This window comes from Ctenopharyngodon idella, chromosome 23 (genome assembly GCF_019924925.1).
Source record: "Ctenopharyngodon idella isolate HZGC_01 chromosome 23, HZGC01, whole genome shotgun sequence".
Lineage (NCBI taxonomy): Eukaryota > Metazoa > Chordata > Actinopteri > Cypriniformes > Xenocyprididae > Ctenopharyngodon > Ctenopharyngodon idella.
Window position 1 is genome coordinate 7887074 of NC_067242.1, and position 25824 is coordinate 7912897.

The following is a 25824-nucleotide window of genomic DNA, read 5'->3' on the forward strand; positions in this document are numbered from 1 at the left end:
CTATGGCAACGTATTTAAAAGGCTTATAGAAATGTCAGCTTATATCTCAATTAATTTTAGTGCATTATTTCTCCAGAAGTCAACGCTTTTCCTGAAAACAAACCTTTAGTTTTATGTGTAAAATTCCTTTGCATTTTATTAACAAACATGTTGCTGTTTGAAGTCGTCAGGCACGTAACCTATCAGTGCTGGAGCAGAGGATCATGGGATATGTAGTTCTACTTTGCGCACTTGCCGTTCATACTGTATTATGGGAAACAAACATAAGACTACAAATCCCTGTGTGCTCCCTAAGACATATTCAACAACACTCCCCGGCTGAAACACAAAACTTCCTTTGAGTTGCCGCTGCGTTTGCGATTTCTGAAAAAAACTTTGAATTGCAAAGTTTGAATTATTTCAAGGTTTGTAAGCTTTTAGTTGCCGGGTGCTTTATTTAGTTGCTGAGTTATGCGTTTATGCATTAACTGTTGATGTAAAAAAAAATTGTCATTTCCATACTTAAAGTTTGGTTTAACCTTTTGTAACTAACTTTCAGCGTCATAACCATGCTATAAACATAATATTATTATGGATATGAGTTTGAGATAGCATAACTGAGTTGAATTGATCCAAGAACAAAAGCCCTTTAAATGTCTGAGACCAGATAACGGAATATAATCTCACTAAATAAACTGCAAAATATCTGGAGAGAGATTAAATAAATAATAACATATAGGCTATACATACACACATATACTGTACATATCAAACCTCATTTGCAGAGGAGGATGTCTGAACTGAGCGACGAGGCCAGCAGCGAGTCGGATCAGTTAGGCGCGAGTCTGTCCGTGTGGCTGGCGGACGGTGGAGATGCTCTGATCGGCCCGGAGGAGCTGAACGTGCCGCTGGATCTTCACACCGCCTGCTCTATCGGACAGTATGATGTGGTGGCCGAATGCATTCGCAGGTAAGGTGGAATACGTTTGCTGTTCATGCATGTTACCCAGCTAACAGTTTTTTGACATGTTTTAGTCCAGTGTGCATGAAGAAATAGATTTAAAAGAAATAGATCTGGTACTCATAACGTTCCGTAAATGTTTATTTTTGGTTGTAAAAAATAAAACCTAAAAAATCGTTCCTAGAACGTTGACATTACTGTAAATACTAACATTAGGCTGTTATTCATAATCTATGCAGTGCATACAAACAATGCATAATAGATAAATCCACTGTTACCATATTTTAAAGTTACCATGAAATCAAAAATGACTATTCTTTTTTTATGGAATATTGCAGGATTTATTATAAATGATTTATCCGTGCACATTGTTATTTTTTTAATTCACGTGTCCTCATAATCTTTAATCAAATAAGTTCCCCTCCCTCTTGCAGCGACATCTCTTCTCTTCTCTGATGACGTGTTTACTGGCGCGAGGGCGGGGCAACCTGTCACTCACATGAGATCCACCAATAGCAAACCACAACCATCCAATCAGTTCCCCACTGACAAAATCAATCCCCGCCCTACATTTTTTCTCATTCGAGAAGCCATTTCACTCGGATATAGCTTGTTTCTGCCAATGAATAAAAAATAAACAAAGGTCATTTCTACTTTTTTATCTCACGATTCTGAATTTTTTTCTCGCAATTGACTTCTTTTCTCAGAATTGTGAAATATAAACTCATAATTGGACTTTATAACTCACAATTTCGAGTTTATATCACAATTCTGAGAAAAGAAGTCACAATTGCAAGATATAATCTTGCAATTGCGAGAGAAAAAAGTCAGAATTGCGAGATGTAAGGTCACAATTGTGAGTTTAAAAAGTCGCAATTATCTTTTTTTTTTTTTAAAAAATTCCACGACAGAAACAAGCTTCCACTGATATACGTCACAATAGGGAAGAAAAGACTATCGCAGCTTCCATTTCATGCCGACTTTAATTGAAATAGATATTAAAGAAACAGTTTTGGTTGTAAAAAAACAAAACTAAAACAAAAAAAATTGTTCCTAGAATGTTGACATTAATGTTAATACTAACATTACAGCTGTTATTCAGAATCTATACAGTATTCACACAAACAATGCACTGTTATCATGTCTCAGAAGCCACACTTTAAAATTTGCCCTAATAAGGTTTTCCTGATACCTGATGACTCATTTACCAAACGTTACCAAATGCAACAACAACAAAAAAATTATTTAGAAAATCTCCACTTTCTATAATCCAAATGTTATTTCAGGGGAGATGTGGATTTGGATGGGAAAAACATTGGTGGTTGGACTCCTCTGATGTACGCTGCATATATCGGCCATGATAGTATCGCTAACCTGCTGCTGGAGACGAGCGTCAGCGTCAACACCACCACGTCTAAAGGACTCACACCCCTGATGCTCGCCGCCAGCTGTGGTAACGAGAGCATCGCCTACTTCCTACTGCAGGTGAGATTCACGTTAAGAATTTAAGAAAAGTTGTTGATTGAATTATGCAGTTTCTTTCTCAAAAGACTCAGCAGTCACTGTACAATACTGGATGAAACTTTCTCTCTGTACAGCAAGGAGCGCAGCTCGAATGTAAGGATGTGCGTGGATGGACGGCTTTGTTGCACAGCACGGCTACTGGACATCAGCAGATGGTCAAATTCTTATTAGAGAATCACGCCAATGCAAATGTCAAGTGAGTAACATTTGCATTTATTAATACAAACCTACAAGCAAATATAATGTTCTTCTCAATCATTCTTGAACTCTCCTTCTTTCAGAATAGCAGGCAATACTGTTTTTGCAGTTTGTATAATTTGCACAATATGCACATTTTCTGCATGCATGGGACATTTTCCAATCCCACAATGCAATGTTCCCTAGACATTGACCTTCCAGTTCCGATATGGTGAATTAATTGATTCATTGGTGATGTCATCAGTATATATCTTGACCTATTTTTTGATCTGAAGCCAGCTGAAAGATTTAGACATTTTTACACCAAATTGGATTAAAAATGCAAAATATTTTTTATTTGCGAAATTATACGACACTGTTTGGAATAATTTAGATTTGTTAATGTTTTGAAAGAAGTCTCTTCTGCTCACCAAGACGACATCTATTTGATCAAAAAATACAGTAAAAACAGTATTATTGTGAAATATTAAAAGAACTGTTTTCTATTTGAATATATTTTAAAATGTAACTTGTTTATGTGATGCAAAGCTAAATTTTCAGCATCATTACTCCAGTCTTCAGTGTCACATGATCCTTCAGAAATCATTCTAATATGCTGATTTGCTGCATTTACAACAATACAAAGTTCTGTAATGAGGCTCAGGATGATAAGTCCTAAACTCAATCTGCTTGCAATCACATCATTCTCTATAGGGCACAGCTGATTGGTTCCTCCAGTATCAGTAGCCAATGAGCTCGCTGCTCAACCATCAAATACTTGGTCAGCATTTGCTATAGCAGTTGTAGTGCACTTTCAGAAACACTTCACCTTCCCCAGCTCCACCTGTATAGATCTGCTACGGGTTACTTGCTCACAGCAGCGTGTTGTGTATGTAGCAGATCTATTCTGCCAAGACCAGACATATCAACATCGTCATATCCATTACCATGCCAAACACTCAGAGAGTTGTCATGACAGAATAACAGTTCATACATTAACAATTCATAACTCTCAGTAAACACATGTCCTTTTGAGAGCCATTAAATCTTTGACCTCTGTTCTCACAGAGAGCCGCTGTCAGGATTTACACCGCTCATGGAAGCTGCAGCGTCCGGCCATGAAATCATCGTTCAGAACCTCCTCAACCATGCAAGTGTGACTTTACTATGAAATGTGATATATTTCAAATGAAAAATCATTATTATTTATAATAATTTTGGATGTGCATCAATCTGACAAAGAAAACTCAATGCATCCATTACGAAAATTGATAATCAAGACCTATTTCCAGAGGTAAAATTTGTTTTTAGTATGAGTTGTCTCTCTAATTATTCTTTGCATAGTTTTAAAAACATTGAAAAAAAAAATCAAATCAAACTGTGACTGAATCAGTTGTGACTGAATTTCTTCTTTCATGATGCCTCACAACAATTCAATTATGAGTCTGTACTAAATGATGTAAGAGCATATATTTACACCCCTAATATTAATATAATAAACGCACATATGTTTTCAGTATTTTTGATTCTGTGTATGATTCAGGGTGTACGAACGGAGGAGAGGAACAATAAGGGAGAAACGGCGAGAGCACTGGCTATGTTGTACGGACACACCAAAATCGCCAGCCTCATCGACATGCACGTCATGAGAGCCAAATCATGTCAGTCACACACCTCAGCATTTGTAATTTTCCTTTTTTATCATACATGCAGAGAATAACACAGCTTATCTCTCTGTGTAGCTCTGTATGAGGAGTTGAGCTCCTCTGAAGAAGAAAGTTCGAGCCCTAGAGTCCGTTCAGCTCGGACTAGAACCAGAGGACCCAGCATTCACGATGGCCCTCAAGCTATCGCTCGCTTCAGAGTCGGCTCTAAACAAGGTACTCGCATGATATAGATGTGTGCAAAAGTTTAAGGTCTGTAATATTTTTTTATGTTTTTGAAAGAAGCCTCTTCTGCTCACCAAGGCTGCATTTATTTAATCAAAAATACAGTAAAAACTCTAATATTGTGAAATATTATTAATATGTAAAATAATAGTTTTCTATTTAAATATGTTAAAATGTAATTTATTCCTGTGATCAAAGCTGAATTTTCAGCATCATTACTCCAGTCTTCAGAGTCACTGCAAACTTTTGTACAGAGCCACGCACGTGACATGCAGGAAAAAAATAGCACAATTTACTAATTCGTTCCCTCAATTTACTATATCATGTGCATTATTTATAAATCGAGGGAACTAATTAGTAAGTCGTGTGCACGATATAGCAAATCGAGGGAATGAAAGAGTAAATCGTCCACATGATTTAGCAAATCGAGGGAACGAAATAGTAAATCGTCTGCACAATTTAGCAAATCAAGGAAAGGAAATAGTAAATCATCTGCACGATTTAGCAAATCGAGGGAACAAAATAGTAAATCACCCGCACAATTTAGAAAATCGAGGGGAATGAAATAGTAAATCGTCCACGTGATTTATCAAATCAAGGGAACGAAATAGTAAATCGTCCACGTGATTTAGCAAATCGAGGAAACGAAATAGTAAATCGTCCACGTGATTTAGAAAATCGAGGGAACTAAATAGTAAATCGTCAACGCGATTTAGCAAATCGAGGAAACGAAATAGTAAATCGTCCACGTGATTTAGAAAATCGAGGGAACTAAATAGTAAATCGTCCACGTGATTTAGCAAATCAAGGGAACAAAATAGTAAATCGTCAACGCGATTTAGCAAATCGAGGGAATGAAATAGTAAATCGCCTGTGCGATTTAGAAAATCGAGGGAACGAAATAGTAAATCGTCTGCACGATTTAGCAAATCGAGGGAACGAAATAGTAAATCATCCGCACGATTTAGCAAATCGAGGGAACGAAATAGTAAATCATCCGCACGATTTAGCAAATCGAGGGAACGAAATAGTAAATCGTACGCACGATTTAGCAAATCGAGGGAACGAAATAGTAAATCATCCGCACGATTTAGCAAATCGAGGGAACGAAATAGTAAATCGTACGCACGATTTAGCAAATCGAGGGAACGAAATAGTAAATCGTACGCACGATTTAGCAAATTGAGGGAACGAAATAGTAAATCATCCGCACGATTTAGCAAATCGAGGGAACAAAATAGTAAATCGTACGCACGATTTAGCAAATCGAGGGAACGAAATAGTAAATCATCCACACGATTTAGCAAATCGAGGGAACGAAATAGTAAATCATCCGCACAATTTAGCAAATCGAGGGAACGAAATAGTAAATTGTGCGCACAATTTATTTTTTTTCTTGCATGTCATGTGCGGGGCTCCGTACATTTATACGGTCGGTCGAGTACAAATGTTCTTTCATTGCAGAGGTTCCCGCGGCTCCACCCGGATACATGACCTTCCAGGGCGTTGGCGATCAGAGTGAGGGAATCTGCAACCGTGACGTCACTTCCCCCATCAATGAGCTTGACGGCCAGAGCAATAGCAGTAGAGGTGAGCTGTTCAGCAAAATGTTAATCATTCTCACCGATGCATCCGCTAAGAACATGCGATATGATGTGATTCTGTTTCTGTTGTGTATGTAGATGAGCTGTTCTTCGATAATGACATGCCCACCATGAGGAGCAGCAGCAGCAGCAGTGAAGGTTTGTCTCATCTCCTCGGACTCAGCAGGGAGGCGTCGCTGGAAAGCAATGAGGTCCAAACCATCATGCATCACTGTAGCTCACAACAAACATCTCCGACAAACTGTTCACCTAATGTCTCATTCATGTTTGCAGGATTCCGATCAAGCAAAGAGGAGTTGTCCACGTCGATCCAACAAGCTCCAGCACTCCAAAGGCAGGAGTCCTTACAACAGCACAGGTTACCGTGAGGCGCCGTCTTCCTCTGGACCTCCTCCTTCATACACTGGACCCAAGGTGTGTGTGTTTGCATATTCTTCTAGTCTCTTCCATATTGGTGTCATATAGTGATGTGTTCTTGACCTCAGATGCACCAGTAAAGTGTGTATATGTGTCACAGGATCTGGCAGAGTTTCTGGAGCAGATCGGGTTCAGTAAGTACCTCCCCCTGCTGGAGGAGCAAGACATCGACCTGAGAATCTTCCTCACACTTACCGAGAATGACCTCAAGGAAGTTGGCATCACGTGAGTCTCCCTTCATAGATTCCGCATCCCTTTATTTATTTTTTTTTATTTTATTGAAATAGGCTTCAGTATCCCCATGATCCCATTTTTTTGTACGTTATTAAAAATGCATTGTAATGTACTAAAATGTATCTCATTTAATTTTATTAAATATAATTTTATTGTATTATAAATCCATCTTATTTAATTTTATTGTACTTTACTAGTTGTGCTTTTCTCTTCATAGTCTATTTGGTCCTAAGAGGAAGATGACATCAGCAATAGCCCGTTGGCATAGTAACGCCCGGCCACCCAGTGATGCGTTAGAGCAGGCGTACGCCGACCAACTAGAGGCTGAGATGCAGGAAATGGCCATTCAGCTTCATAAGGTACTGATTCACTTGATCCATTGCTAACTATAACTAAAAATAGTTTTCATTAATTGAAATAGAACTGAAATAAAATAATATATATATATTTAAATATATAAAAAAAACATTTATATATTAAAATTAAAATGTGTGTGTGTGTGTGTGTGTGTATATATATATAAGAGAATTAGAATCATCTTGTAATTTGCACCTAGCTTGTTATTATTTAATAACACTGTAACATCAACAATGTGTCAAAAAAATGCGTCAAAAACGAGATTGTGTGTCTTTGAATGTACGCAGAGTGACAAGCTTCTGTCTTGTAGTGCACTTGTTGAACTTCTAAACCTATTTCACAAAGTAATGTTATAATTGTTAATTCAGGTCGCTTCTTGTTATATAACCGTATTGTTCATAAGGTTTTAACTGCCTCTAAACGAATAAAATCTGTACTTTATATTAATTTAGTTGTGTAACAGATCACAATAAAACAAACAACATGCTATAAAATGTGTCCATTAAAACACTTTGAGATCAAAGGTTGCCATGCATTAAATTGAAGTTGTAAAAATGCTGTTCTGGCAACAATTTGTGGCAAACACTGCCATAAATTTACCACATAATAACTGCAAGTTTGCTGTAGTTATTGTGTGGTTCTTCTAAGCTTTTCTTTACTTCCTGTAAATGTGTGTGTGTGTAGCGTTGTGTGGAGGTGGAGTCTCTACAGGCTCAGGTGTCTCAGGAGAAGGAGCTGCGTGCCGTGATGGAGGGATGTCTGATGGAGGAGAAGATGGCGTGGAAGAGCGTTCAGGCAGAGCTGCAGGAGAACACCAGACGTGTTCAGACGCTGAGCGGAAAACTACACGCTCTACGCAACACACACACGCAGGAAGACGGTCGAGCGGCGGGGAAAGGTGTGCAGAACCTGCCAATGGTTTGATTTGCGTAAAAATGCAAAAAAATCCAAAAAAGAATTAAGCTATAAATCTATGTACAAGAGGAAATTCACTAATTCATTCCCAGAATGCATTGCAAATAATGCAATCTAAACACAAATATATTATAAAAATGTTGCTGAAATCACACCAACTTGTGGCTTATAGAGTACGCAAAAAATTATTTGCATGCAAAACTACTAATAATTTTGTCAAAACATTTATTTATTTATATATAAATTAATACAATTATTTATAAATATATATTCATATATTTTGTACTTGCCTGCAAGAGTTTTGCTTAAGACACTTTTTTTAGTTAATTATTTTGCAAATTTAAAAAAAGGGAAAAACATCATTGGTGGTTTTGCTCGCAAAAAATAAATAAATAAATAAATAATAAATTTGATGCACTATAAAGACACAATATTAGCTCCAAACCTCAAACATATATATTATCACTTGCTATATGTATCTAATGCTTGTTTCATCTTGAAAGTTGTGTCCTTATCACTATAATTTTTTGGTAACATTTTAGTTTAAGGTCCAATTCTCACTAATAAAGCACATATTAATGCCTTATTCTGCATGACCATATTCTACATCCCATAATCCTACCCAGTACCTAAACTTAACAACTATCTTACTAATTATTAATATGCAGTAATTAGGAGTTTATTGCGGCAAAAAAGTCTTAGTTAATTGTGAGAACTGGACCCTAAATTAAAGTGTGACCCTTTTTTTTCTATAGAGATCTGAATGGCATTTTTGTGTGCAGACTGTTGAGCTCTGGATTAAAACAGTATAACAGAAGTATTTCAGGCTGTTTTGATGTGTTGATCTGTCAGACATCAGTTGTATTAACATGTTTGTATGTCGCAGGCGACGGGTTCACATGCTCTCAGCTGCTGTCTAACATGGACTCTCATATGGCGGAGCTCGGTAAGACTTCTGCGTGTGTGTATAATGCTTCCTTCTCATGGACGTGTGAATTCATATTGTGCGTCTCTGTCCAGCTGACAGTCTGAAGGAAGTCCTTCACAGTCTCCAGCATCTGAGCGCTTCAGAGAAAAGCTCACACAACTGGGAAGAATCCTAGTGGCTGCCAATGGGTCAGTTTCTCTCACACACACACAAAGCCTCATTATGTGTACATAAACATTTCTATGAAGTAAAACAATGGAAGTCTGTGTACACAAACTGTTTTGACAGTATTCCTACAAGATTAAGAAATTAATACTACTAATATTAGCGTTTATAAATAAATGCAGCTTTGATGAGCAGAAGAGATTTCTTTCTAACTGATCTGTTTATCCTTGCAGGACACTCGCTTTTACCGACGGAGGGTGAAAAACCACCCTGAACACACAAACGGCCGCAGGGACGGGCCAGAGAGGAGAACCCGTGTCGGTCCAGTATGACATGAGTTTGGATGGAGATGACGGGCCAAACAAGGAGCAAAGTTGGTGGCAGGGTGGCCAAACATGACAAGCAGGTGAAGAGAGTCTCTGACCTGTGCTCAAGTCACATGGCTGCATCATGAGAACTGACCAATCGCAGACAGCTGTGTCGGACAGGGCAGAGCCGGGGAATTTGATCTGCCTGTCAGGTATGCAGATTGTACAGAAATACATGTGTGGACGCTGCAAGCACAGATACTCTTTATTGCTGTACAACCAATCAAACCTCTGATTAGATTTGTTTTATGCCTATTTAAAGACTTATAATAAGTCTTTTTTTCCATAAATCAAACCTCAGATATCTTTACTCTCAATTGTTTGTCTAATCTTATTGTCTTAAATCCTATGTATGCTCTAAATCCACTTATTGGGCCTTGTTTGCCAAAACCTGCCATATTCAGTTCAAATACAAAAATGTACATAGAAATTCATTCTGCTGGTGTTTCATGAATAAGGCCATTTGTGACCTGAGCTGCACATCCAGGTTTATGGTCGTATTGTTGGAGCTACTGTCAGTTTTATATTATAAAAGAGCTTGTCTTTAAATGTGTAAAAATATAAATTTTATATTATCTTTTTTATGTAAATCAGCTTGTCAACATTTCTCAGTTATGAAAACAAAGTCTGTTGTGTAATTATGTCACATAAATGTACATAAATCGAGTCTTTTAAGGTCTGGAAATAATAAAGCTTTTAAATCTGTAAGACATATTGTGTAGTCTTTGCATGAGCATCAAACTGTTTGGAAGAACATAATTAAAGAGAAGACACTTGATCCAAACATCTGAGGAGGAGTGGACACCAGTCCTGTATTTGGACACTAAAAGCCCGTTAACACCAAGAACGATAACTATAAATATAACGATAGAGATATAGTTCTAAAAATCGTACTAAATATAAAAGAATAGCAGTGTCCACATCACATCTATAACGATATAGAGAAACAATATTTGTCCATAAACGATTTTTTTTTCAGCTGCTGAACGATAAAACACTGACAGCCAATCAGAATCCATTCTAATTTAAGGGCTCGCGTATTTAAAATGGCGGACGACATTGCGGAGAAGTTAAAGGATTAGTCCACTTTCAAATAAAAATTTCCTGATAATTTACTCACCCCCATGTCATCCAAGATGTCCATCTTTCTTCAGTCGTAAAGAAATTAAGGTTTTTGATGAAAACATTCCAGGATTTTTGTCCTTATAGTGGACTTCAATGGTCTCCAAACGGTTGAAGGTCAAAATTACAGTTTCAGTGCAGCTTCAAAGGGCTTTAAACGATACCAGACGAGGAATAAGGGTCTTATCTAGCGAAACGATCGGTCATTTTCTAAAAAAATTTATATGCTTTATAGGCACAAATGATCGCATCACAAGTGCTTCCACCAGAACGCGATTCCGTATTCTTCAAAAAGCTTACGCTAAATTTCCTACGCCTTCCTTATTCAACTTACGGAACGAACGCGGCGCCAGTTCCGTTTTTTTCGTAAGTTGAATAGGGAAGGCGTAGGACATTTAGCGTAAGCTTTTTGAAGAATACGGAATCGCGTATGCGCTAAAACTGCAATTTTGACCTTCAACCGTTTGGAGACCATTGAAAACAATTGGTCATAGTATACCCTCGGAATAAATGGTTAGAAGTAACGTTGAGATCATTATGCTAGGCTAGCAAAACAGTGTAACATAAAATTACCCCAGGTATCCAGCATAGTTTCGACAACATTGTTTTGCTTTCTTTGAAGTTGCAGTGAAAAAGACTAGGCGTTGTTTTTATTCCGCTATATTGACTTCATATATAGTCATCTAAATTCAGCTAGATTAGATCGATTTCACTAGCTATTCACTCGAAACATAGCATGCTGAGGACATCTGCTGGTTAAAGCCGTGTAAACGCAACAAGAACAGCAAAAACATGTTATAAACACTTTGAAACCGCAGCGCGAGCTCAGAATAAACACACCGTTATCGCTCGTTAGTGTGGACGCAAACATAGTTATCTTTATAGTTATCGTTCTTAGTGAGAACGGGCCTAAGACATTTTAAAACATCTGGGATTCATTGCATAGCAAAATATGAAAGCAAATGACATCTGCAAAAAATGATGCCAGAGTTGTAGTGGCTGTATGAAGTAAGTTCTCCTCAAGTTCTCACAGGTGTAGAGAATCAAAATCATCATCCACTAACCACAAACAAACACAGCACTGAACCTATTGGTTTTAGCGTTTCAAACTTTCTTTTTGTAAAATGTTTTGGTGAGAAATGCACTCTTTCTTTACAATAAATGGCACTTGGTTTAATATTATGTATTTAATGCAAAGACATTAGTATGTTCTTATTTTGTGGCCTGTTTATATCAGTGAATATGCATATGATACAGAAAGAATAAAGAAACTCCATTTTATATAATCAGCTAACATTTAGATCAAATTCTTCCAAAGAAAGTCACTTTTAAAGTTTTTTGGTGTCTTCATGATCACAGACTCGGACAGATGTCTAGCAAAGACTGGCTTTATTGATTCTTATTAAATAATCTGATTTACATCATTTTCCAGAGTAGTTTCAATGTGAATGAATCATATTCCCAAAGCCAAGGGCATCTTGAGTGTAATTCAATTACATACATTAGATTGTATTTATAAAACAAAATCTCCAAAAACTAAAAAAAAGCTTGCTGATTGTTTTAGCACACATTCAAGTGTACAGATTCCCTTCTATGAGTTTGATTATCATCAGATCATTAGTTATATTTATTTTTCCCCATAAGTAGCAGCCTGATTGGTCCTCTGCTTAGAGAGCGCCCAGAGTTTGACCAGGTGTGTTTGGTGTCAGGTGTATTCACACAGGTGTCCGCAGCCGGCCGGACAGTGTTTCGACTGTTTCAGCCACTCCATCACATGTTCCAGGTGTCCTCCGTGACTGCAGCCTTGACACCACACAAACAAGCCTTTGACCACGTGATGGCAAACCGCACACACACTCGCACACTGGTGGCACCTATGGAGGGATACAATACACACAATTACAAAAATTACAATATATATATATATATATATATGGGGAATTTTTGCAATTTTTCCAAATTATTTTCTAAAATATTTTAAAGTATATTTTAAAAATTTTATTAATTTACAATAAGTGAAATAAAATTAATTAATAAATTATATAATAGTAAATAAATTATAATAATTTATTTACTATAATAATAATAATCTATAATTATAATGTAAAATTATTTAATTATAATTTAAAATTAAATATATTAATTTTATTTATTTATAAAATGGACCCATAGAGTGTGTGTGTGTGTGTGTGTGTGTGTATATATATATATATATATATATATATATATGTATGAGGAAATAACTAATATGATTACATTTTATTGTAATATAAAATATTGTGTGTGTATATATATATATATGATGAAATAATAAATTATATAATAATAAATAAATAATAAATATATTTGTAATAACATAATTACATTTTATTGTAATATAAAATATTCATTTTATAAGCAACATTAAACTACAATTTATTTTTATATTTTCTGTTTTAATTTAAATTTTAGTAATTTTGTTGTGTGTTTTTCTTTATCATTTTATTACTTTTCTTTAAATGTCTAGTTAATGTTTATTTTATTTCAAGTAATGAATGTTTTTTATGGTTTTAGTTTTAGTTAACAATACAAAATAACAATATATACTGTACAACTGTACAAAAACAATATATACATAACACAATATAACAGAGAAAACAAATGCACCTTTAGATGACCTTTAAACACCATAATAGACATAGGAGCTCTAATGTTAAAGGGTACACTAGATAAAAAACTGAATTTGAACTGAATGATTTTGAAAGACAAGATAAAAGTCAGTGCTTGGAGGTCGTACCTGTCACAGATCCAGCCCTTGTTGCTCATTGGTCGCTTACAGTTGCTGCAGTTGATGTGTAAAGTGGTGGACGCTTGATTTAGACACATGATGGCACCGCACGTGCTCAGTTTGATCACCTCGTTGCTGACGTTCCATAGCTCGAACCGCTGCAGCAGGTCGATGTAGGACATATACCAGTGTTCCTGAAAAACAAACATGCCTGTCTAGTGCGTTTGCATAGAAAAACAATGAGAAATAGCGCAGTGGAATTTAAAAACGCATACTGTATGATACAAAAGACATGAAAGAAGCACAGGCCTCACCTGCGTGAGTTCGTCGATCTCCTTACGGATGCGATCGCCCAGCACGATCAGCACGGACACGGCCATCTGCACGTCGCCCTGCTCGGCGTAGTAACAGAGCATCTCCTTCACAATGGGGCAGAAGAACTTGGGCGGCAGGTGGGGCGAGAAAAGCAGCTGCGAGACAGAAATGAGACTGATGGACTCCATGGGAGTCAGGCACGTGCTCTCGGCCTCGCTGCCGCTCACGTGGGGCGACTCTGGCTTCTCCTGCACCGGCTCCGGGGCCGAGGGATGGTCCATGATCTCGTGGCGTAACGGGAACGCCTCCTGAGGGAGCAGGTACTCGGGCTCCTCTGCTGGAAAGACCGAAATCTTTAGTTTTTTTCTCTTTATATATCACGGACATGTGTTATATGTGTTGGAGGTGTCGACTAACCTGCCTGGTTGTCGTGTTCCATGCTGTAGAGATCATCATCATCAAGTTCAGCGTCTCCAAACAGATACTCTGCCTGACCCTCGCTGCCCTCCGTCTCCTCGTTCTCTGCACACAGAAACAGAGATCTTTATCCACTCTTTTAGTGTTTGTAAGGTTTTCCTGGTAGCTAAAAATCTGGGCTGACAGCTGAAGAAGCCGTGGAGACACTGGAGGAGTGAACCATAATTACTAGAATCAAAATTCATCGCTATAATAACTGAGCCCCTGAGCCAAGCCATTGACCCTGAGGTGTTTAAAGGGTTAGTTCACCAAAAAAAAGACAATTTGGTCATCATTTAAGGGTCGTTCCCAACCTGTATGACTTTTTGTCTTCTGTGGAACATGTTTAGAAGAATGTTCAAGTTGCTCTTTTCAATACAATGCAAACATATAGTGACCAGGAGAATACAGTCTCCTGAAGTCATATGATTGCTTTTCTAGAAGAACAGACTGAAATTTAAGACGTTACTCAATGACAATCATGTAGGTTTGGAACGACATAAGTATATTCATCATAGAAATGCCCATGGAGTTTTAAGATTTTGTTAATTTACATTTATTTTTTATAAAAGGACATGGTGACGGAAAAATGTCAAAAATAGAAAAAATATATAGAAAAATATATTTCAATGCTTTTCGCATTTGAAAACATTCGCTCAAAACTTTGCACTTGCTCACAAAACTTTTGAGCTCATTCCAAGTAAATGAAAGAAAGTTTCTTGGAAAATGCAAAACTTCTGTGAGTGAACGCAAAGTTTCTCAGGAAAAGCAAAGGTTTTGGGAACGAACGCAATGTTCTCGGGAAAAGAAAAGGTTTTGGGAATGAATGCAAAGTTTCCCGAGAAACGCAAAGGTCTTGTGAGTGAACTCAAAGTTTCTTGGGAAACGCAAAGGTCTTGCAAGTGAACGCAAAGTTTCTTGGAAAAGCAAAGGTCTTAAGAACGAACGCAAAGTTTCTCGGGAAAGCAAAGGTTTTGGGAACGAACGCAAAATTTCTCGGGAAAAGCAAAGGTTTTGGGAACGAATGCAAAGTTTACCAGGAAACGCAAAAGTCTTGCGAGTGAATGCAAAGTTTCTTGGGAAAGCAAAGGTTTTGGGAATGAACGCAAAGTTTCCCAGGAAACACAAAGGTCTTGCGAGTGAATGCAAAGTTTTTCGGGAAAGCAAAGGATTTGAGAACGAATGCAAAGTTTCCCGGGAAACACAAAGGTCTTGCAAGTGAACGAAAAGTTTCTCAGAAAAGCAAAGGTCTTGGGAATGGACGCAAAGTTTCTGAGGAAATGCAAAGGTTTTGGGAGTGAAGGCAATGTTTCTCAGGCAAACACATTGCAGTTTTCTGTGTCTCACCGTCATTGTTGTTGAGGTTGGTCTCCAAGCTGTGTATGTTGTCTTGTCTGTTTTCTTTGTTTCTCTCATTGAGAGCAGCGCTCATCTCCTTCATACTGAAGCTACAGTACAGGATGCAGATAAAAGACAGAACTGAGCAACAATGAACATTATAAGAGGTTAGGATTCAGAAATCAAAAATCACATGGGGTAATATCAGTACCTGTTGACGAGCGGAAGGTTTCCTGACTTATTCAGATTGTGATTGGTTGACAAGGACGGATTAGCCGGCTCGGAAAACATAATTCGCAGCATCGTCCATGTGGTCGATTCCTATATAGCACACAAACAAAAATGTAATTAAATCAAAACGAAACACAGAGATGAAATGTTTTATTGGTTTATCTACATGTCATGTGACATCAGAAAACCAAGATCAGAGCTGGAGAACATTATACATATTACGACATGTCATAAATGACAAGTTTGATTTATTTAGGAAAATATGGAAGCCTGTATTAGACCACTAGAGAATACACTGGTCTTATGCACTGTATCAGATTTTTGTAACTTTTTTAAAGTAAAAAATATTTATTTTTTTATTTGGTTTATCTATTTTTCTTTATGTCTTCTTGATGACATCTTTTGAGATGCCAAACCTTCTAATATTTTACATATCAGGGATATTTATCTTTAACAATTTTTACATTATTTTGTTTGTTGCCACTTATTTCAATATGTTAGAAAGTTAGAATGTATCATACTGTTGTTTCCCTGTCTGGACCTCATGTTCGTTGAAGTGTATGCCTTATCAGAAGCCTAAATAAAGTTTATAAAATAAAAAAAAGAAAACCAACACCAGAGAACCATGAACATGTGAATGTGTTGTTAAATTATTACAATATAAATGTAAAATCTCAGGGGGGACTTCAAGTTAAAGCGGTCCTTGATTATGATTTCACTTTTTTAACTTTAGTTAGTGTGTAATGTTGCTGTTTGAGCATAAACAACATCTGCAAAGTTACGACGCTCAAAATTCGATGCAAAAGGGAGATATTTTCTTTTAAAGAATTTGCTGTTTAAGAACTACAACAAACGGCTGGTAGGGACTACAGTGAGCTTCTTCCCGGGTTGGTGACATCACAAACCCTAAAATTTATATAAACCCCGCCCCTGAGAACACACAACAAAGAGGGTGAGGCCATGTTGAGCTGTTGAGTGTTGTTACCATGCCGTCATTTTACGCCGGAGTGCTTCACAAACGAGGGTCAATTCAATGCTGGATTTGCACAAAAGATTAACATGACGACACATGCTAGTCGATGAGTTGAATCAACTCCACAGCAACTACATAAATTTATCCACTAACCATTCAGAAACGTCCAGTTTCATTCTAAAAGTTGTAACTTCTTCCTGAGTCTCTCCATCAGTGTCCGACTCCGGTTTGAACAATGTAAGGCTGAACACCGTTACTGACAATCCTCATTTTGGCTGCGTGAGATTCTCCAGCTTTGTTTCTGTTGAGCTGTTAAAGCTCCGCCCTCTTCTGGAAAGGGGGCCGGGAGCAGCAGCTCATTTGCATTTAAAGGGACACACACAAAAACGGCGTGTTTTTGCTCATACCCAAATAGGGGCAAATTTGACAAGCTATAATAAATGATCTGTGGGGGATTTTGAGCTGAAACTTCACAGACACATTCTGGAGACACCAGAGACTTATATTACATCTTGTGAAAAGGGGCATAATAGGTCCCCTTTAATATTTTAAATCAAAGTCAAGTACCTGCAGTCTGTTGAGTTTCTTGGCGACTTGAGCGTTGTGCTCACAGAGCTCGGCAAAGGGTTTCCCACTAAGCAGGTAACTCTGCGCGGTGTTAATGAACCAGTCCATGCCGATGCTGCTGCCCGCTTCACTCTCAAACACACTGAGCGCGCTGGACACCTGCGCAAACTGCGCCGTCACATCGGGCTTCTTGAAGAAGAAGATGGGGTACCGCCGATCGCCGCCTGGGTAGGTTTTACGCCCCACATCCCCTACAGAAGGGGGAGCTATTAAGAAAGACAATATTCTGATAAGAAATCAATGTCGATAAACATTTTAGACTTTAACTGGGTCACTCACCGGTCATCAGACTCTCTTTAGCAGCAAATGCCAGGTCGCCGAACAACCCGAAACAGAGTCCTTCAGGGTTGGCATGGTCGACGGGCCTGCTGGCATCTTTAAACATGTGCTGGTACAGTGTGCTGTCCTTGGACCCTGACAGAAGGAAGTCAGGGTCATGCTGGTGCCGCCACACGATTCCCGTGGTCACGTCTTTGTGCTCCTCGAACGTGGCGAAGGGGATGAATGGCCGGCGGACGTCCCACACGTAGATGTTGTGGTCCACCATCATGGAGCAGGTGGCCAGGTGATAGCGCCGCTCCGGACGCCACTTCACTCTGGCCACCGACGCAATGGTCTGAACGCAGTAGATCTCCTTCACGCGATTGGTTGACATGTCCCAGACTTTCACCATCTTGTCACGTCCGCCTGTGGCGAGCCAACCCCTACAAGAGACAGACAAGACTTATATATACACAACAGAGCCAAATAGGGTTGAAGTTAAGTTAGGGTTAAGTTAACCTTTTACCAACTGAAATTAGACAAAACATCTTTTTAAGTTAGCTAAGACAAGATATTTTACGTTTCTAACAAATTCTTTAGAATTTTACTATTATGACTACTTATTTTGTCTTTCTTTTTTTACTATTTTCACTTTTTAAAAAAAGTTTCTTAAGTCATTATTTGGAAAACTACTATAATTATTAGTAATAGTATTATTTCCTTTTCATTTTATTTTCCTTTTTTTACATTTTCACTTTTTTAAGTTTCTTTAGTCATTATTTAGAATTGTACTACTATTATTAATATTTTTATTTTATTTTATTATTTATATTTTTTTTATTTTCATTTTTTTAAATTTCTTAAGTCATAAATTTAGAATTTTACTATTATTAATATTATTTCCTTCTCACTCCTCTTCCTTTTTTAAATGTTCACTTTTATTAAGTTTCTTAAGTCATTATTTATAATTTTACTATTATTGTTATTACTATTTCCTTTTTATTTTATCGTCCTTTTCTTTAATTGTAACTTTTTTAAGTTTCTTAAATTATTTATAATAATTTATATATTTATTTAATAATTTATAATAATTATTATATATAATAATTTATCATTATTCTTTCAAATTTTTTAATTAAGAATTTTATTATTGTTATTATTATTTCCTTCTTATTTTTTCTTCCTTTTTTAAATTTGCACTTATGTTTACGTCATTATTTAGACTTTTACTATTATAATTATTATAATAATAATTATTATCATTATTACCATTTCCTTCTCCTTTTATCTTTCTTTTTTTAATTGTTCACTTTTAAGTTTCTTAAGTCATTATTTAGAATTTTACTATTATTATTTTTACTATTTCCTTTTTATTTTATCTTTCTTATTTAATTTTTTACTTTTGTAAGTTTCATATTTCATTATATAGAATTTTATAATAATAATAGTAATAATATTAATAATTCTTTAAATCTTTTAAGTTTAGGAATTTTATTATTGTTATTATTTCCTTTTCATTTTATATTATTTTACTTTCATTTTCTTGTTTATTGCTCATGTTTTTCTGTATTTTTTATATGCCAGCCTGTGAAGCACTGAGTGGCACATATTAAAGGTGCCATACAAATACAAATGTACTATTATTACAATTAGTTTCCTTAAATGAGAACACACCTGTCCTCAGGGTGCCAGTCACAGCAGAAGACGGGGCCAGTGTGCGCGGTGAACATCCTCTCGTAACGGTCGGGTCTGCGGATGTCCCACAGCTGCACGTTTCCATTCTCGAACGAGGCCGCGAATGTGAAATAATCCTTCATACTGAACTGCACATCTCTCACGCTCTCAGACTGACCTGCAAAAACACAGATTGATGTTCACATTGATTGTGTACAGCTTCCATATCTGAAGCATCAAATAAGAAACTATTTAGTGTCAAAGAAGCTCCAGATTTGCTTCTCAAATTTAAGTGCATTTGAAAATAGCTCCTTGGATGGTGTGTTGTGGCTTTTTAGTGTCATTTTTTGGGTGAATTATTACTTTTAAATGTACATACTTCAGCTTATGCAGATGTTATAGAAAAGTCAGAGATGCTCATCTGCACACAAGATTGTACGTACCAGAAAACGTGCTGACGCTTTCCTTCTTTCGCAGGTCAAAACACTTCATGAATCCGTCCTGAGAGCCGGACAGCAGCATGTTCACCTCAGTAGGGTGAAAACAGACCTTGTTGACCGTGCGCTTGTGCTCTGTGAACAACTGCTCCTGTTTGTTACGGCACGGCCGCGCCAGGTTCCACGTCACCACGGCTCCATTAGTGGCGGCGGTGGCCAGCAGGTTCTCCTCCATCTGATGCCACATGACGTCCGCACAGCTGAAGTTCAGCGAGGGTTTGCGGCCCACGCGCAGGTTCAGACGCTCCACGAAACCATCTTCCTCCAGACCGTATATCTTGAAAATATTTCGCCCAGCAACCACCACCTGAAACATGATCAATCACAAGTTAACTGTATCTATATTTTCTAGATATTTAATATTTTAACTTGTAATAACTGCTTTAATGAGATCATTGTTTCTGCCTAAATGAATACATGATTTGCATTATCTTAAAACTGTACATTTCTGAAATGTGGAGATTACTTAGACAGTCATCTCTGATAACAGATTACTCTAAATTGTAATGTAGAAACATGCATTTTCTGTAAAGCTGCTTTGAAACTATATATTTTGTGAAAAGCGCCATACAAATAAATGTAAATTTAATTGAATATCTAATGACATTAACCAAATAGTATTTTAAATATAATTTTTTTTATTGACAATTAATTATTGAATAATTAATTATTGATTGACAAATTGAATATTAATTTACATATTAATAACAATATAAATTACAAATACAAATTACTTCGATATACAAAAATAATATTTTAAATATTCATTTTTATTATTGATAATTAATTATTGATTGACAGAATTAGTATTAATTTACATATTAATAACAATATAAATTACAAATAAATTACTATAATATACAAAAATAATATTTTAAATATTAATTGTATTATTGACAATTAATTAGTGAATAATTAATTATTGATTGACAGACTGAATATTATTTACATATTAATAACAAAATAAAAAAAATAAAAATACAAATTACTACATTATACAAAAATAGTATTTTAAATATTAATTTTTATTATTGATAATGAAGTATTGAATAATTAATTATTGATTGACAGATTGAATATTAATTTACATATTAATAACAATATAAATTACAAATAAATTACTACAATATACAAAAATAATATTTGAAATATTATTTTTTATTGATAATAAATAATTTATTGACAGAATTAGTATTTATTTACATATTAATAACAACATTAATTAAAAATACAAATTACTACAATATACAAAAATAATATTTGAAATATTTTTTATTATTGATAATGAATTATTGAATAATTAATTATTGATTGACAGAATTAGTATTAATTTACATATTAATAACAATATAAATTACAAATAAATTACTATAATATACAAAAATAGTATTTTAAATATAAATTTTTATTATTGACAATTACTTATTGAATAATTAATTATTGACTGACAGACTGAATATTAATTTACATATTAATAACAAAATAAATTACAAATACAAATTACTACAATATACAAATATACACATTAAAAAATAAATAAATAGGTAACCTTTTACAATAAGGTCCCATTACTTAACATTAATTGCATTAACTAACAATAAGCAATACATTTGTTATTAACATCTTTATTAACGTAACATTCATTTTTAGTTCATTTTTAGCTCAAGTCCATTAAATAATATTAACAGATACAACTTATGATTTTAATAATGTTAACATTAATATTAACTTTAACTAAGATTAATAAATGCTATATTGTTAATGTTTACTAATGCAATTAACTATATTATTAACTATATCTTCCACTTCAAAATTTCACATTTAATTCAATGTGTTACTTGCTGTTTCTTTGTAATTATTTGTGAAATTTACTAGCAATATCTGAGTGAAAATTGTTTAAACCACCATTTTTTTTTAAAATTCAGAGTAGCAATGCTTCTCTTTGAAATGGGCTAATCTTAAAAAGTCATGTGAACAACCACAAAAAATACAATACCTGCGTAGCATCCCGACACACGCTGATGGCGTTGGCAGGAGCATCCAGGTGGCAAAACATGGTACGGCCACTGATGGTGCTGACCTTGGTCATCTTCTCCATCTCAAGCTGCAGAATACAGAGAAACAGGAGATGAGAGAGATGCAGCTGCTGCAGTTCCTTCTCTGGCCAGCAGGTGGAGGACAGATTCATCAACACGAACATCTCAAGGTTGGAGGTGCATTTATCTCATCTTATACATTTAGCAATAAATGTAAAAACATACATGAATAATGTAAGCAGTTCACACTTACGCTTACCCTTCAAAAAAACCCCAACCTCTGGGACCTTTGGGAAAATGAGGCCAGAAACAGCAAACACATTTCATCACTGTATTTATTATTTCAAAACAATTATACATGAATGATTAAACTACTCTTTATAGATCATATTTGAATAAGTAGATCATTCGATTTTTTTTTTTTTTAATTATTCTAGAAATGATTTGTGGTGGTAAAATGACAAACATCCAAGGGATTATTAATGTTATTATTTAAATTCAGGGTTTTTATCTCACCGTCTGTGTTCAGACAAAAAAAATCCACCTCACGTGACAGCCAGTGCGTGACATTACGCACACATGCACGCGAGCGCGTTTAACATCTTCCTATGGAATTACACACCGACCTGCAGAACAGAAACATAGCAGCAATATCACTGGCAGAGAAGCTATATTAATACAAGTTCAACGCAATTTTAGAAATCATATTAGCAGTGAGATGTTGACAGCTGACTGTAAAGAGTTTATAAACCTTTTTTCTATATATTATGTAATTGATATAATAACTATTCATAATCACCATTCATACTGGCCGATTGGTGCTTCGAGGATATAAAAATGAAACATTTTTATAATTTTACAGCTGTATTACTTATGCGTGGAATAATATATGTACTAAATATGAGTCGTTTAGAGCTCGTGGCAGTCACTTGCCACAACAAAAGTGTCATACAGCTTCAGAAACACCTCAGAACAGCAGTAATAACTCGATTTCATAATTCAGCTTATCATGTTTCCGAACATGAATGTTCAGCTGTAATATGAGTTTAGATATTGCTGAAATAACCGCGCAGAACTTACCCTTTTAAAAACAAATGTGTCCGTTCATGAAGCGGATGTAGAATTATTGTTTACGTTTGCCGCTGACGTCACCTCCCCTCGCATGGCGCGCGCTGGTTCAGTCGAGTTCAGTCAGGAGACCTGAGCTTTGGGAAAGAGCTGCAAAATTGGTTAAAAACGCCTTTAAAAGTTCACACAACGGACTATTTATCATAACACATCCTGGTATGATAATATGCTGCTATTTGGCTTGCTTGTTTGAGATCTGCAGTGAATGTTATGAACTGTGTTTGTGAATTATCTTTCTCTTCTCTCACTCAGTCATGTCCGTGGACGGGAGTCTGTTTGACTGTGAAGATCCAGCTGTATGGAGAGGGATTCATGGAAAATACTGGACTGTGATAGAAGCAAAATCAGCTGTAAAGGGCAAGACTTCTGGAAAGCTCTTGCAACTGGACAAATGGTTTGAGTTCTTACAAACACACAGCTAAAATGTCTTTTTATGTTCATTATTTTATTTATTTATTTGCATCAGAATAGAATTGAATATTAATGTATATATTAATAATCTTTATAATATACTAATTATATTATACTAAATACTAGTGTATATATATACTAAAACACTTTAGTGTATATGTACTGTATATTAAAATAAAAACAAATTAAAATAATTATTTATATATATGTATATATGTGTGTGTGTATATATATATATATATATATGTATGTATATGTTTCAAAACATTTAATTTAAAAATATATATATTTAATTTATGAGAAACTAATAACAGGGTTTCAAAAATTGAATATATTAAAATCATATTAATTACAAACATAAATGACTAAAATATATACATTTAAAATAAATTATATACAATTTAAACTATATTTTTAATAATTAATATTATATATATATAATTTTAAATACTGTGATAATTTTATTATTTGAATTCATAATTTTTGCCTTCTCCTCATAATTATCAATTAGCATGCAATTTGACAACCTTAAATGAGGCTTCTCTAGTATTAACTCTACATTTAAAAGGTCATGTGAACGACTACAAAAATAAATAAAAACTGAGTTCTCACAAACACCTAAAATGTCTTTTTATGTTTATTATTGTATTTGCATCAGAATATAGTTGAATATTAATTTATGTATTAATAATCATATTACTTACAAATATAAATTACTTAAATATTTACATTTAAAATAAATGATAAATTATAGGAATTAAAATATTGTTAAATTATATCCATTTTAAAGTATTTGTATTAATTTTATCTTGATCATTTTAATTCATAATGTTGGCCTACTCATCATAATTACCATGCAATTTGACACCTGAAATGCAGCTTCACTAGAAAAAATAGACTTGAGTTCTCAGAAATACACACCTAAAATGTCTTTTTATGGTCATTATTGTATTTGCATCAGAATATAATGCAGTTGCAGGAAATCTTAGTGCCATTGTCTGTCTTTTCCAGGTTTCAGGAGGAGCTGCCCACAGCGATCTCAGCTCGATCCCAGCGTTCCCTCACACATGCTGAGCTCGTCAAGATCATGGAGTGGAAACTGACTGTAAGCACAATAGAAATAGATTCACACTCTACGTAATTAGCAAGAAACATGATGCCGGAAATAGGCACGCAGTGACGTTCATTCAGTTCACACACTATTATTGACTATTATGCACAAGTGCATTGCTCTCTTTGATGGTTGATGATGATGATGGCTGCTTCCTCTCAGAAAGGGAAGTTCAGGCCACGTCTGCAGCAGCTCATTGGCTCGAACAGCGAGGATGCGGTTCAGAGCTCGACTAGCAAAGCATTCGGTTTGTTGCCCGATGTCCAGGCAGCAATTACAGAGCTGTGCAAACTCAAAGGTGTCGGTCCAGCAACTGCATCAGGTACACACACCTATCAAATCATGCATGCATGCAGTAACTGTAATAATACACATTTAAACTCCATCAAACTGTCTCTGTCAGCCGTGTTGGCGGCCGGAGCTCCAGGTGAAGTGGCCTTCATGGCTGATGAAGCTGTGGAGAGCATCGCCGAGCTCAGACCGGTCGAGTACACGGCCAAACATTATGCACTTTTCCTCCAGAAAATGCTGCATAAATCATCCCAGCTTAATAAAGGTAAGACGCACGTTAAGCTTAAATATTTCTTTATTACGATCTTACTATATTACTTATTTCCTGTCTCAGTGGACAGCCAGCAGGACTGGACTCCTCACAGGGTGGAGCAGTGTTTATGGGCATGGGCGGTGGCCAATCAGATTCAGCCCTCATTAATACAGGAGTTCAATCTGATGGATGCAACAAACACAGTGACCAATCAGAAGCCAGAGAAGAGGAAGACAGCTGATGAAAAGCCCTCGAAGAGACTGAAGACTACACGATCTTAAAGTCAAAATTGTGCACTTCTCTGCATTTGCCTTAGTGTTGACATGCAATATTATCTGGAGGGTGTTGTCAAGATATTCCTTTGCAAAAGTATCTTTTTTTTTTTTTTGAGGGACAACATTTTATAGTTTCTCTTCTGAATTTGTAATTGTTTATGTATAGATGTTTTAATAAAGCAATAAAACCTTTGTAAAAATTAAAAACAAATTTTTTAAATGGCCTGAAAGATACTTTGTTGTACTGTATATAAATACACCATTTAAAATAACGCTTCTATTTCAATATATTTTAAAATGTAATTTATTTCTGTGATGGCAAAGCTGAGTTTTTAGCATATTAGAATGATTTCTGAAAATCTAGCTTTGCATCAGGAATAAGTATCATTTAAATATAATAGAAAAGTTACTTTAAATTGTTATATATATATATATATATATAAAAATAAAATATTGAAAAAATACATTTAATTAAAAAAATTATATTTTTAATTTCTGAGACTAATATATATATATGTGTGTGTGTGTGTGTATAAAATT

The 25824-nt window shown here is 35.5% G+C and overlaps 3 protein-coding genes across 9 annotated transcripts; 2 read left to right on the forward strand and 1 right to left on the reverse strand.

Annotated features, from left to right (window-relative positions):
- Positions 1-14: 14 nt before the first annotated feature.
- anks3 (ankyrin repeat and sterile alpha motif domain containing 3) lies at positions 15-10226 on the forward strand. The gene is made up of 16 exons (XM_051881871.1): positions 15-404; positions 765-949; positions 2227-2425; positions 2539-2660; positions 3710-3791; positions 4185-4302; positions 4384-4521; positions 5995-6120; positions 6213-6325; positions 6408-6548; positions 6652-6776; positions 7003-7144; positions 7827-8040; positions 8944-9003; positions 9078-9173; positions 9384-10226. Exons 2-15 carry the CDS (start codon positions 771-773, stop codon positions 9158-9160), a joined length of 1842 nt encoding a protein of 613 aa, XP_051737831.1. The 5' UTR covers positions 15-404; positions 765-770; the 3' UTR covers positions 9161-9173; positions 9384-10226.
- A 1786-nt stretch (positions 10227-12012) lies between these two features.
- wdr24 (WD repeat domain 24) lies at positions 12013-23115 on the reverse strand. Of its 7 annotated transcripts, none has more exons than XM_051882251.1 (14): positions 22896-22944; positions 22332-22441; positions 22075-22102; positions 21776-21883; positions 19726-20086; positions 19283-19460; positions 17627-18051; positions 17288-17538; positions 15728-15837; positions 15526-15626; positions 14140-14244; positions 13722-14056; positions 13417-13601; positions 12013-12514 (listed from the first exon to the last, which is right to left on the reverse strand). In XM_051882251.1, exons 4-14 carry the CDS (start codon positions 21875-21877, stop codon positions 12346-12348), a joined length of 2322 nt encoding a protein of 773 aa, XP_051738211.1. In that variant the 5' UTR covers positions 21878-21883; positions 22075-22102; positions 22332-22441; positions 22896-22944; the 3' UTR covers positions 12013-12345. The 7 variants fall into 7 exon arrangements, 6 of the variants coding, with proteins under 6 accessions (XP_051738211.1, XP_051738210.1, XP_051738208.1 ...); XM_051882250.1 differs by having other exon boundaries at positions 13722-14059; XM_051882248.1 differs by having other exon boundaries at positions 17288-17553.
- zgc:112496 (uncharacterized protein LOC541336 homolog) lies at positions 22951-25508 on the forward strand. Its single transcript, XM_051882252.1, has 6 exons — positions 22951-23099; positions 23196-23337; positions 24366-24459; positions 24628-24787; positions 24869-25021; positions 25091-25508. The coding sequence occupies exons 2-6, from the start codon at positions 23198-23200 to the stop codon at positions 25288-25290; spliced, it is 747 nt and encodes a 248-aa protein (XP_051738212.1). The 5' UTR covers positions 22951-23099; positions 23196-23197; the 3' UTR covers positions 25291-25508.
- Positions 25509-25824: the final 316 nt, after the last annotated feature.

Excerpts from the sequence above, each read along its gene's own strand:
- wdr24 (XM_051882247.1), bottom strand. The coding sequence starts at position 21,877 with ATGGAGAAGATGACCAAGGTCAGCACCATCAGTGGCCGTACCATGTTT. Across the intron at positions 14,060-14,139 it reads GGAACACGACAACCAGGCAG|CAGAGGAGCCCGAGTACCTG; the intron begins GTTAGTCGACAC and ends CGGTCTTTCCAG. Across the intron at positions 12,515-13,416 it reads AAGGGCTGGATCTGTGACAG|GTGCCACCAGTGTGCGAGTG; the intron begins GTACGACCTCCA and ends ATCCCTCCATAG.
- anks3 (XM_051881871.1), top strand. The coding sequence starts at position 771 with ATGTCTGAACTGAGCGACGAGGCCAGCAGCGAGTCGGATCAGTTAGGC. Across the intron at positions 2,426-2,538 it reads TCGCCTACTTCCTACTGCAG|CAAGGAGCGCAGCTCGAATG; the intron begins GTGAGATTCACG and ends CTCTCTGTACAG. Across the intron at positions 8,041-8,943 it reads CGGTCGAGCGGCGGGGAAAG|GCGACGGGTTCACATGCTCT; the intron begins GTGTGCAGAACC and ends TGTATGTCGCAG.
- zgc:112496 (XM_051882252.1), top strand. The coding sequence starts at position 23,198 with ATGTCCGTGGACGGGAGTCTGTTTGACTGTGAAGATCCAGCTGTATGG. Across the intron at positions 23,338-24,365 it reads CTCTTGCAACTGGACAAATG|GTTTCAGGAGGAGCTGCCCA; the intron begins GTTTGAGTTCTT and ends TGTCTTTTCCAG. Across the intron at positions 24,460-24,627 it reads TCATGGAGTGGAAACTGACT|AAAGGGAAGTTCAGGCCACG; the intron begins GTAAGCACAATA and ends GCTTCCTCTCAG.